This window comes from Vombatus ursinus, unplaced genomic scaffold (assembly GCF_900497805.2).
Source record: "Vombatus ursinus unplaced genomic scaffold, bare-nosed wombat genome assembly UNPS02015129.1, whole genome shotgun sequence".
NCBI classification, from domain to species: domain Eukaryota; kingdom Metazoa; phylum Chordata; class Mammalia; order Diprotodontia; family Vombatidae; genus Vombatus; species Vombatus ursinus.
In genome coordinates this window covers 1,342,466-1,355,950 of record NW_020954907.1, presented here as the reverse complement: position 1 = coordinate 1,355,950, position 13,485 = coordinate 1,342,466, and the positions used below count along the sequence as shown (strand labels likewise).

The window sequence follows — 13,485 nt, the reverse complement described above, 5'->3', positions numbered from 1 at the left end:
ACCTATTTTTAAGGCTTCCCAACAGCCTTCTTTGTAATTTAATTAGTCTAAGCCGAGGAGCTTTAATATACAACTCACATATTCTGGATCCTCATTGAAGGTTTTTACCACCATACATTAACATTAGATCTCAACCCAAAAGCATTATCTAAGCAACTGCTAAGCAAATATTCCTTATTTCAGAGAAGAGACTCATTTTACAAAGCTACCTACCTGGATCTCCTCCCGAGAAAGATGGGTTGTATTCTGCACAAAGGCTGGAGGCTCATCCCATCCGCCTTCTTTAGTCTCCACGTTGTGGTAATAATGATACCCACCTTTCACCCAGTGCTTCACCCACTTGCTATTACTGTCACCTGGAAGCAAGGAAAGATGAATGGAACTTCATTTTAATCAAATATACAGCCTTCCTTTCGAACCCACCTTGTTGAAGTAGTCAATATAGTTGCAAGAACAAATGGAACACTTGAAGGCCAACAGAAATACCTTCTCCAAAGCAGGGACAGTTTCCTACATTCTTTCAAATGAGGTGTGCTGTGATCATCCAGTCCTTTCCCCCCACAACCAGCCACCCTCTTCCTACCACACTAACTCTCTTACACATTAATTTCCCTTGCAACCAGAACATATTCTTATTTCTCCCCTACTCACCTGCTGCAAGCTTTTTCTTTTTCAAATCTTCAAGGTCTCTCTGATATGATTCAGCACATTCAGGAGTAACTCCATACAAGCCAACATCAGGAGAACGAAGGGCAACGAGGGTGTAGCCAACGTCACCAGCATCCACTGCTTCATTAATAGCCAAGACTCCTAAGGCAACTGACACAAGCAGGAGGGATTAGGAGAGACTGTTTACACAAAGAATTCAAAAAACACTTAAAAGCATATCTAAAGTGATACAGAGTGGAAAAAAAAAAAACCCAGAACCAAAAGAATATGTATATTGACTGCAACTACATAAGGTAAAACATCACACAGCAACCAAACTCCAGTCAATGGCCATGCTGGTACCAACTTGTGAAAATTAAAGCACGTAAACAAATGACAAATTACAAAAGGTAAGTCTGAATAATAAGCTTTCTCCCAGCCACAATCACTCCATTATGTTTCTTGCTTAACTGTTAGGGAATATGTGCTGATAATTTGTATGCTGATTAAAGTTTGGTTGCCATGTAAAAAAATTATCAATAAAAAAGAAACACATTAAAGACAATCTAGATTTGTAAATTCATCTACATAATTGTTTTGATATACAACATATCCCACACACAATCAATTCACACTAGAAATTGGCACAACCTCATTCCAGCATTCTCTTAAGAATACTAAATAGATAAATGATAGCAAGAACAGAATCAGAAATTGATACATACATTTTTGTGCCTCTTCTGTATCTTTGTTTGCCTGCCAGATCCCACCCTGAATTTCATCCAGCCATAACACAGCTGATTCATCCTGAATTTCCTAAGGATTGTTAAAAATAGTCCAACATTAAATACCCAATGAGTGACAAACTAAAGGTGCAGGTTTTAAATGACCACGTGTCTAAAGGCTCTTTCCAAAACAAAATAGAATGAAATTACTTTGGTCTGAAAGAAAAACATAATTTAACATTGTATAATCTTGGCCAGCAGGAGTTCAAGATAAGACTGAAGGAAGGTGGTCAAAATACACTGGCACATAGTCTCCAAAAAACCCTCCTGTGATCACTGACTCCTCATGCAGCTGAGGCCGTCTTTTGTTCTCAAAGGCTCTACCAGCAGAGCACATGCTCTAGTAGGTTCTCCCAAGTGGAAAAGTTCTAAAGATAAGGCCAGGAACAGACTGCAGATGCTGCTGAGGCCCAGACCAGCCGACTGCCATGAGGTCCTCACCACAGTGAGCTTGGACTGCCAAGTGACCAATCTTTGGCTCTCAGGCATTGGCAAATAAAAAACAACTTTCTGAACTCTGTGGCTTCTTTGTACAGTGACAATAGTTAAATGAAAGAAAAAGGTGCTAAAAATCATGTAAGATCTCCTCAAAGAGGCAAATGAGAAAGTTGGTTTCATATTGTACCCAAAAGCATCAACACACATCATTCCTTAGAATTAAGGGGGGAAAGTCCAATGTTTATATACTACTCACACCTGTATATCATGAATGTTCTTTTCAGGAGAGAGAAAGAGAGATTTGTAAGGTTTTGGCCATGGTACACACCTAATATTTACCTCTAAAATGAGGCCAACTGCATCTTACCAGACAAGAAATAACTAATTACTTATGTGGAAGTCATTTCAGAATAAACTGTGACAACTCATATCATCAACTGATGACAGAATTCAGCCTCACTTACTAGCTGTGTAACCCTGGAAAAGTCACTTAACTTCTGTTTGCTTTAGTCCGCTGGAGAAGGAAATGGCAAACCACTCCAGTACCTTTGCCAAGAAAACCCCACGGATAGTATAGTCCATGGGGTCATGAAGAGTCGGACAGACTGAACAAGCCAACTGGGAACCACGAAGGAGTTTTGGGCTGCTAGGGGGCACAGTGGATAGAGTGCTGGGCCCGAAGTCAGGAAGACTCATCTTCCTGTGTTCAAATCTGACCTCAGAAACTCACTGGCTGTGTGACCTTGGGCAAGCCATTTAAGCCTTTTTGCCTCAGTTTCTCATCTGTAAAATGAGCTGGAAAAAAATGGCAAACCACTCCAATATCTCTGCCAAGAAAACCCTAAATGGGGTCATGAAGTGTCAGACACAGCTGAAAAATACCTGGGGAAAAAAAAAGGAGAATAAGGAAATGGCATTACCAAAACACAGATCTGAGAAAGTAAAATACACATCCAGAAGACCAAGTAAAGCAATATGGCGGAACTGACAGGTTCCCATTGGGAAGAAGGGGGAGGTAAGGTCTAGAGCAAGGGTTCTTAAACTTTTTTTTTGTCATGGACCCTTTTGGCAGTCTACTGAAGCTGATGGATCTCTTCTTAGAATATTTTTTTTTTTAAAGTGAGGTAACTGGGGTTAAGTGACTTGCCCAAGGTCACACAGCTAGTACATGTCAAGTATATGGTCTGAGTCCGGATTTCAGCTCAGGTCCTCCTGACTTCAGGGCCGGTGCTCTATCCACTACGCCACCTTGCTGCCCCTAGGATATTTTTAAGTGCATATAACAACATACAAGTATCACAATGGGAACCAATTTATATTAAAACAAAGTTATCAAATATATTTTAAAAACATTAACAGACCCCAGGTAAGAATCCTTTGCTAAGCATTCCTAGACACAAGCTTCCACACTTTATCCTGTTTTAACTGCCATTTGCCTGGATTCTAATTTTTCATCATCACTGGAGGTGTCAATACTGTGCATAGACCTATGGAATTCATGTAAACATGTATAAAATAGAATTGGAAATAACTAAGTTCTTGCTGTGTACAGACTGGTAACACGATGTAGTTATGTGTACATGATAAGTACTTCTGGAAACTGGACCATACTCATGTTTAGATGGGTTTGCATGGATTTTTTAATCCAATTTTTTGTTTCGTAATTTGTGTTGTATTTACTACTTGTGATCATGTGCTTGTGCCTTATATCATGGAAGAGTTTAGTTTAGTCTGCACTTTATTACCTGAACTCAGGATTAGATAGTAACTGATTCTAATTGTACCTAAAGTTGACCCCAAATGGTAGTACCTAATTCTGTTTAAAGAGCATTGGAAGGAAGTTTGTTGCATTGTTGCATTTGTTTTTTTAATCTGTTAAAAGAATATTAATAAAAACCCTCTTTCTAGCAAATTAAAAAAAAAATTCCTTGCTAAGGTAGTTTAGGGGAAGTCTGTGAAGGGCTTGAATGCCAGGACACAGAGTTCAGAATTTATTCTACAGACGAGGAGCCTCTGAAAATATTTCTGAGAAGAGCAGGGATGATGGGGTGGTGGAACCTGGACCCAAAAGGCAAAGACCATGTCTCTGGAAGCACCCCTAATTCCAGCAAATCTTCCCTGCCCCCCTCCCCCAGTGAGAAAATTTTTCCCTGTTGCAGACACACACAGACCTGACCTTATTATTCCTTTGATATCAGTACAGACACAGGGGTGCTTGCCCAAGGACTCTGTCTCTGGCACCTGGAACAGAACTATCTTGTCCCTTCTCCCTCAATATCTGGTATCAACAGAGCTTGCTCTGTTGACTCTCTGAATTATCCCAGACATTCCAGCAGCCCAGCACCCAGACTACTTGCACATAATGATCACTCCCTAATCTCTTCCCAGATCATCTAATTAGCATACTTGGCATGCCTTTCTCTGTCCCTTTTCCATATAAGCATTAGCATCATTTTCATTAAGTTTTAAGTTCCCTAAGGAACTCCACTGGCTTCTATTGACATCACAATAAACTTTGCCACTTGACTGGAAGATGATTTGAGTGTGTGAATTCATCCCAGGTGACACTACCCTGTACCCTGACATTCTGGGTGCCCCAGCATCCCTAAACTGTGTCAGCATGCCTAACGCGCATCAGGGACATGATAAAAACATTTTAGTGAGATCTGACAACATGGATTATACAAAGCAGACTGAGGGGAAAAGATTAAAGGGAGGAAACTAAGAGGCTATTTCAACTGCCCAAATGTGAAAGGATACAGGCATAAAAGAAACTAATAACAGTGGATACATGGCTCAAATCTCTATTTATAGCCAGTCTTTCGCTACATTCCAACACAATATATTGCAAAAAAATAGTGATTACTCACTATTTTCCAAAAAGGCAAGATTTTTTCACCTGTACACTTTTGCTCCATTTTTCCCTCCATCTGGAATGTCTTCCCCTAAATTACCAAATGTCAAAATGTTCTTAGTCCTTCAAAGACCATCACCAAGTCATCTTCCTGCAGAAGCACATTCTAAGCCCCCAAAGAGCTTAGAACTTTTCCCCCCGCAGAGCCGCCCTTGCCCAACGGTGCTAAGTTTGTTTCTTCTCCTATCTGTAGTGATCTGTGTACTCTTCAAGCTTCCTGAGGTACACACGCCCTTCAGTCCCTGCCAGAGTTCCTTCCACACGAACAATAAGGCTGTTTGTGCCTGATGCACAGAAGTCACCTGAATAACAGGCATTCCAAAAGGACATGACTTTAAAAGAAGCAGCGCAATGAGAGCATATGGAAGCCGTGTGCGGTCAGAAGATGTGGGCTTGAATAGAAGCTTTATTTGCTAAAATACTGCCTGGATGACTTTGGGCAAGGTACGATCTCTGTGGTGCCCATCTCCTCATCGAGGGAGGGGGGGCTGGGGGGAGACACTAAAGGATCTCTAAAGTTCTTTTCGCCTGAAATGAGACCAGACTTGTAAAGTGCTTGGCACTAGGTGCCTGGCACCTAGTAGGACGTTCATAAATGTTATTCTCTCCTCTACACTCCCCACTCCAAAGTGATGACTCCATGCTTGGTTTCAGTGTCACGACATAACCAACCAATGGGAAGGCTAGAAATTGGGAAAAAAGAATAAGAAGTTAAAACAAGAGCAGTCTTTCTTGCCCGAACTCAGGAAACTAAGACATTTAATTCTCTGCAACCTGACTCAGTGATGCCCACTCCTTTTGTCTGATTGAAAGGAATGGCACCCCTACTGCTGCCTGCCCCAATTGTTCTCTGGCAGGGCTTTTAAACTTGGGTAAATTTAAAAATTGATGTTTTCTTCAGTCAAAATCTGTCTTTCTGAAACCTTCCATTCATTGCTCCTATTTCTGTCCCTTGGGATCAAGGAGAACAAGTATTTACTCTTCCTCCACAAAGCACTTGATAGCTATTAAATTCCTTCCCATGCTTACACTTCTCTAAGCTAAGGATTTCCATTAACTTCAATTTAGCCTCCGATAGCATAATTTCCATATATCTCTCTTGCTATAGAATTCTGCCAAAGAAAAACTTGAGAATAAAGAATGCTTGGGAAGCAGTGATTATCATAAACTAGCATGATTTCAACCAGTACAAACTCTGATGGAGTAAACTTACTAACCCTAACCTTACTTCCCGGGTTAAATGATGTATCAGAAGAGAATCACTGACACAGTGCATTAGGTTTTCAATGAGACACATGACAAAGTTCCCCTAACACCCTTAGAGACAGGATGGAGAGGCATTGGCTGTATAAGCCACAGTTGTAAAGTGAATTCAAAAATGGTGAAAACCCTGGATCCAAAGTATCAATTAAGCAAACAGCATCAACTTGGTGGGTTTCCAGTGGGATGCCACAAGACTCCATCACTCTTTGTATAGTGAGGGGTGAAGACATAAAAGGCATATTTAACAAATCTACAAATAACAGGAAACTAAAAGGGATAGCTAACAGTGGATGAAAAACTCATGATCCAAAAACCTTCTCCATCAGAAACTGTCTGTTTGTATCCCAGAACTTAGCATAGTACTGTACACATAGTGAACACTTAAAAAATGTTTTCATTCATTCATTCATCAGACAGAATATGGAGCCAAATACATGAAGATGAAATTTAAGGAGGATAAATGTAAAGTCCTACATTTGGAGTTTAAATAATCAAATGCACAATTTGGGATGTGGAAGATATGACTGAGCAATGACTGGGGGGGGGGACTGGACTGGGACTTCAGTATACTGAAAGCTCAATAAGTTCATAATATAAACAGGCAGCTAAAAAACTAATGCAATCTTACAATAGATTGATTTGAAGAATGGTATTCAGCACCAGAGAGGTGCTAGTCTGACCCCATTAGCCCTGTCCTTAGCCCTGGTTAGATCACATTTTGAGTATTGTGTTAAGTTCTAGATAGCAAATTTTCAGGACACTGACAAATTAGAAAATGTCCAGAGGAAGAAGACCAGGATGGTGGTAGATTGGAAAGCATGCCCCACCAAAATGACTTGAAGAAGCTGAGGTTGCTTACTTCAATTTAATCAAAACTCATTAAACACCTACTATGTGACAGACACTTGAAGAGAAGAGAGGATGACATATGGTAAGGCTGTTATGTGAAAGAGAAATCAGACTTGTTTTGCTTGACCCCAGAGGTTAGAGTTAGAACCAATGGAGAAAAGTAAAAGAAACAGATTCATTTTCTGAGTTCTAATAGTATGTTCAATGATTAAAAAAAAATCTAATTCTCAACCATCTCAAATTAACTCTAAGAACCATTAAGTGTGATTAATACTTAGAAGCACATGAATTACAGAGTAATGAATGACATTCTGAATAAGGAAGCCTTCATCCAATAATACTTATTAAGCATCTACATAAATGTGTATGTATAAACACTATGCTAGATATGTGCTGACACATTAACTTCATCATAAGGACAAAGAACGAGAATGAATTGGAGGACAGAGTAAAAGAAGATAAAAAGGAGGGGAAAGGGGGCAGGTGTAAAGGAATGCCCAAGAAGAATGAAAGAAAACGGTCAAGAAAGGGCAAAAGATAAGAGTGAAAAATGTGTGTGTGCACTTGTGTGTTTATGTGTTTATACACATTCAAACCTTGAGGAGGGAACTATTCAACCTATCTACCTTCTTTCACTCCTTATCCCCAATCATTTCCTTCTTCCTACATTGCAGTGTAGAAAATGTTTGTGCATGTATATGCTGAACTTCCTATCTGTCCCTTTAAAGCTCATCAAAAGGCACTCTCCTCCAGAAAGTCATCCTGAGAACTCACAGCATTCTAATTTGCATCTCTCTAACGCATTGTTACAATACTTGCACTGAACAACAATGCATTGTTGCTGAGTCATTTCAGTTGTATCAGACTCTTTTTGTGACTCTATTTGGGGTTTTCTTTGCAAAGATACTGGAGTAGTTTGTCATTTCCTTCTCCAGCTCATCTTACAGATGAGGAAACTGAGGCAAACAGGTTAAGTGACTTGCCCAAGGTCACATGGCTAGTCAGTGTCTATGGCCAGAATTGACTCAGTTCTTCCTGACTCCAGGCCTGGCATTGTATCTACTAAGCCCCCTAGCTGCTCCTTTCATGCATTAATCGTATATTAAATCTTACAGTTATCTGTGCATGTAACTTACTTGCTCACTGAACTGTGTGAATCACACAAGAGCAATGATGATATCTTTGCTAAGCTTTGTGACCTCCCCCCAAAGCTAGCACAGTGTTTTGTACCCTAGTAGGAGCTTAATAAAGGTTAGACTGAACAATCCATGTAGAATCTTTCCTGCTATTAAGCCTAAATTGGCCTATTTGCTTGTTTCCTAGATTTGGAAAGGTTTCACAGACAAATCTCTTCTTAATGAAAAGTTTCTGAAAGTGTTTCTCTTCTTGGCTATTCCTATCCTTAATCTAGTGATTACTGGTTCTGTTTGGTTCTGTTCTGTTTTGACTGACGGGAAGGGGGGAGAAAGGGAGTTCAGTTAATTAAAAAGATAAATGACAGTTATAAAATGTGTTTCTTGGTAGACCAATGGTATCCATGTTTGTACATTAGGATTAACACCCAATAGCCATCAGCAATTTGCTTTAATAACTACCAGAGAGATCAGAACTTCAGTAAGTTCCAGTTAAGATCCTTTTTTTGTGGCTAAATTTGGTAACTGACTGATTTCTAAAACTACTCCCAATATGACTAAGAGGGGTCAGAGCTTAAGCTCATATCTAAAAAAGGCAATTTAACTTCATCTACAGTCATCCGGTTAAGCCTGGTGTTCACCACTATTTCTTTATCCTATTTTATGAACTTTTGAAAAAGTTCATTATGTCACAGATTTAAAGGAAATGATGTTGCCACTAGAAGTTTCACCTCATTTGGTCCAAATAAAAGAGGATGCCTTATAAACTTAGCCAAACTAAATCTGGAGAGGGGGGTGCCTGTTCAGATCTGAGCTGGACTGGGCATCTCTGAGGTCCCTTCCGACTATGAAATTCTAGGACTCTGTGAGTGGGGGGAATTACTCCCTGAATCTCCTGAGTTTCAGAATGCTGAGAATAGAATTCAATCTCCTTCCGGTCAGAGACCTACAGTTCCACAGAGAATCTTTCTGACAGCCAAAATATGCAACTACATATTTGCCCACAAAGCAGCAACATGGGTCAACAGAACTGAACTGGACATGTAACATCTAGTTCTTATTTCCTCACAACACCACTTATTCTCAAAGAGGTGAGTTGACTCTCATAATTCTATTGCTAATTTATAAAATACAGACTGTAAATCAATCCTATTCCTAGGTATTAGTAATAATATTTGCACATACCATGAGTTCTTTAGAAAGACATTCTGAAAATCAAACTGTTAAGAATGCAAATTTCCAGTGTTTAGATATAGTTTTCCAATTCAAGGCATACCAAATGAAAACTACATGATAATGCTAATTTGGACTACCCACTTTTCAAGAGTAAAAGAAGAGTCTGTATTTTTTTAATTAAATTTTGTTTTTTCAATCAATGAAAAAATGGCTTTTCTGTCTCCACCCCCTCTTCCACCTTCAGAAAGACAAATCCTTTATATAAACGTGTCATCAGGCAAAACAAATTCTAGTATTGGCCATATCCCTCCAAAAAGTGTCAATGTGCACTCTGAGTCCATTCACTCTGTCAGGAGTGGGCAGTCTGTTTCATCATGAGGCCTTTGGGACTGCAGTTGTCATCGTGTGGATCAGACATGGTGGTGACTGCTAAATCTTTTGTGAACCTGACTGTGGCACCTCAGCACGTGAATTCTTTCTTTCTCACTGCTTGAAGTATTTTTTTCTTTGACCTAAAAGCTCTAGATTTTGGCTATAACGTTCCTGAGAGTTTTCATTTGAGGGTTTTTTTCAGGAGGTAACTGAGAGATTCTTTCTAGTCTCACTTTGCCCCCTGGTTCAAAGAGATATTAGAAGTTTTGTTTTTACGATTTCTTAAAATACTATGTCTAAGACTCTTTTTTTGGTCATGACTTTCAGATAATTCAACGATTTTTAAATTCTCTCTCCTTAATCTATTTGTCAGTTGTTTTGGATATAAAATAACCTTACATTTTCTATTTTTTTCAGTCTTTTTACTTTGTTTAAATATTTGTTTTTTTTTTTTTATGGAGACATTAACTTCAATTTGGTCTATGCTACTTTCCAAGCTGCTTGTTGCTCGAGTAAGGTTTTATACTTGGGAGGACAAGGGCTACACTTCATATATTTTTTAACTTCCACAAAGCCTTGCCCAATCTAGGAAGTTGGTGGGTATTTATTACTGAATTGAACACAAACATTTATTAAGCACTTCATATGTGACAAGGCATTCAGCTAACCACTGAATAAACAGCCAAACATGCCCACTTCCAGTCTAGCACTAACACAGTCAAAGTCCTGTGACTCACAAAAGCCCTCAGACCATTATCTCACCTGAGCTTTCTCCCGCTTTGCTCTAATCAGTGTATCTTGGTAATGCTGGGCAACGTGAGCGTGAACTCCCTCCAATTTGACTGAAGGAAGCTGCAAGGCCTTCAGGGTCTTTCTGGCATCTCCTTCATCCACTGCTTCATTAATTAAGCCAATTGCTAAAATTCCTAAAAAGGAAGTAATGAGACATCAATGAAAAAGGAAAGAAATTATGAATAGGCCCAATTCTGACTAACCCAGGTTCCATTTCAGAATGGACCACAGGCCAGGCTGTAAGATTTCTTCCATATAAAAGCAGCATTCCCAAAAATAAACCAATCAAAACTGAAATTTCAGTTTTTACCAAAGTTACTAAATTATGACATTTGTAAATCATTTCATATGTTTCTTGGTTTACTTAATCTAAATTAACTTACACTTGCTCCCACTGTTATGAAAAGCAATTGGGAATTATGTTGAATGACTAAAATGTGACTCAAAGATAATACAGTTGGACTTATCTCTCAAGAAGGTCAAAGATAGAAAGACTTAACATATCCCAAATACTTGTCAGCAGCACTTTTACAATAGCAAAGAACCAGTAACAAAGTAGATGCCTATCAGTTGGGGAATGGTTAAACAAACTAGAGCACATGAATGTAGTGGAATATTACTGCACCAAAAGAAATCAGGAATACTATAAAGAAGCATGGAAACATTTACATGAAACTGATGTGAAGTAAAGTAAGCAGAACCAGAAAGACAACATACGAAATGACAACAATGGAAATGGAAAGGAACCAAAGGGGAAGGGAGGGAGGAAGGGAAGGGAAAAAGAAACAAAGGAAGTGAACTGTGTAATTATAATGACCAAACTTGGCCGCAAAGAAGAGATGACAAAAAATGTCTCCCTCAATTCTTTTTTCGTGTTTAATTCAATTTTATTTTCGGCTCTGAATTCCTTCCCTCCCCCCTAGTCCCCTACCTATCCCTCACTTCCTTAAAGAGGTAGGATACTATGAGTATGAAACATCGTGTATACTGTCAGACTTGGCTGATATGTAGTTTTACTAAACAGGTTACTACACAGGTTAGTTTTACTAAACTCTTTCCCCCCTCTTTTTTTATATAGCTTGTTACAAGGGATGACTGACTGGGGAAGGAGGAGGGATGTATATATGAAAATGAAGGAGATAAATAAAATATATTAATAATCATTTTTAAAAGATAAAATTAAATCTTACACATTATATGCATTTTTCCTTTACAATGAAAGAAAAACTACTTTTACAAAACTCCAAATTGTTTTCTTTTTCATTGTTTTGTTTTAAATCTCATGTAACACTGGAGAAAACTGGTTCTTTGTCATGAGCTTCAGTTATGCTCCAAAGAAAAAAATTTTATTCAAAAAAGAAAAAGAAATCAATATTATTTGCATTCACATTAAGGGCAATATAAATTTAAACCAATTCAGCAGATAGCTAGGCCTTTGCACTAGCTGTTCCCCAAGCCTGGTATGTTCATTCATTCTCTCTCTTTCTTTCTCTCTCCCTCCCTCCCTACCTCTTGATTTAAAATCTTTGGTTTCCTTTAAGACTCAACTGAACAACATCATGCAATGATCAACTTTGATAAACTTAGCTCTTCTCAGCAATGCAATGATCTAAGACAATTCCAAAAGACTCATGATGAGAAATGCTATCCAAACCCAGGAAAAGAACTATAGAGTCTGAATGCAAATCAAAGTATACTATTTGTTCTTTTTTTGTGTTTTTTTTCCTTCTGTTCTGATTCTTCTTTGACAACATGACTAATGTGGAAATATGTTTAAAAAAAAAAAAAAAAAAAAAGACTCAGCTGAAGTGCCACTTCCTCCAAGAGGCCTTTCCCAGTCTTCTGACCTGCTGGTGACATCCCCTCTAAGGTTCCATTCCATATATTCTAGATTTAATATCTTGTATGTCCACCTTTTACTATGTTGTCTTCCCGACTAGAATGTGAGCTCTGTAAAGGCTGGGTCTGTTTTTGCTTTTTCTTTGTATCATCCCCAACACTTAGTACAGTAGCAGACACATATAGGCATTGCTTAATAAATGTTTGTTGATTGATTTCTTAAGTACTTGCTATGTGCAACCAACACAAATGTTAACTCCCAAATGAATGTTAAAAACTATTTTTACATGTAACTGGAAAAAAATAAAATATTTTAAAAAATGCTAACTCCTTCCACAGAACTTTCCCTGATATCCTTGATCAGTGATTAGCCCCCATTTAGACATTAACGGACCGACATTGTTCTAAGGCTCTCCAACGTGCTTTTCATGAAATACTTTGTATCCAAGTTAGCAGTATCTTATCTCCTTATTGAATTGTAAGTTCCATAATCATAGACTGAATTTGGAATTTAAATTTTGTAAGCTCTTCTAGTTCCCACCACAGTGCTCTATACACAGTAGCACTTCAGCAAGTCTACTAAACTGAACTAAATCCTTAATTGTTGGGGGAGGGGGGAAGGGGAGGGGTGGTAATCCAACCAAAAGTCTAGAGCGATCCCAGAATCACAGATGGAGAGCTGGAAGGGCCACAAAAGGATCTTCTAGTCCAATTCCCTTATTTTACAGATGAATAAACTGAGACTTGGAGAGATTAAGTGAAAGACAAATCCACATCCAAAGCTCTTTCCACTACACAGTCATATATTTCCAAAGGTACTTTAGAATATGGAAAATGCAATGTATTCTTTCAACTATTTCTGTGCCCAGCAAAAAACATAATTTTTTAAAAGCCTGAACAAATTTGCAGGTCAATAATCACCACTAAATAAAAAAGATGAATCCTCATCAAGTGTTTTTTTTTTCTTTACTCCAAGCAATTTTTGAATGTATGATGAATTTCTGCACTATTTCAGAATCTTTCTTTAGTATTACACACTTCAAAATTAAATTCCTTTAAAAATAATAATAATAAGCAGTCTTTGCTGAAAGGGAGCACAAAACTACGTCCTCTTTCTCAGGCAAAGAGTACCATTAAGACATCTCAGGGGAGATGAAGGGAGTGTAGTAAGGGGACTTGGAGAAGGGAGAGAGGGAGGAAGGAGGGAAGGGAAGGAGAGGGGAGGAAGGGGGGGGGGAAGAGAGAGAGAGAGAGAGAGAGAGAGAGAGAGAGAGAG

The 13,485-nt window shown here is 38.6% G+C and overlaps 1 protein-coding gene across 1 annotated transcript in view; it reads right to left on the bottom strand.

Moving 5' to 3' along the window:
• The window catches only part of IQGAP1 (IQ motif containing GTPase activating protein 1), a 112,608-nt gene that overhangs the window by 35,713 nt on the left and 63,410 nt on the right, over positions 1 to 13,485 (bottom strand). Inside the window, exons 15-18 of the mRNA XM_027846360.1 lie at positions 10,341 to 10,504; positions 1,374 to 1,464; positions 652 to 819; positions 214 to 356 (exon numbers count right to left, since the gene is read on the bottom strand). Coding sequence (XP_027702161.1) covers positions 214 to 356; positions 652 to 819; positions 1,374 to 1,464; positions 10,341 to 10,504 — 566 coding nt within the window. The remainder of the gene's footprint in view (positions 1 to 213; positions 357 to 651; positions 820 to 1,373; positions 1,465 to 10,340; positions 10,505 to 13,485) is intronic.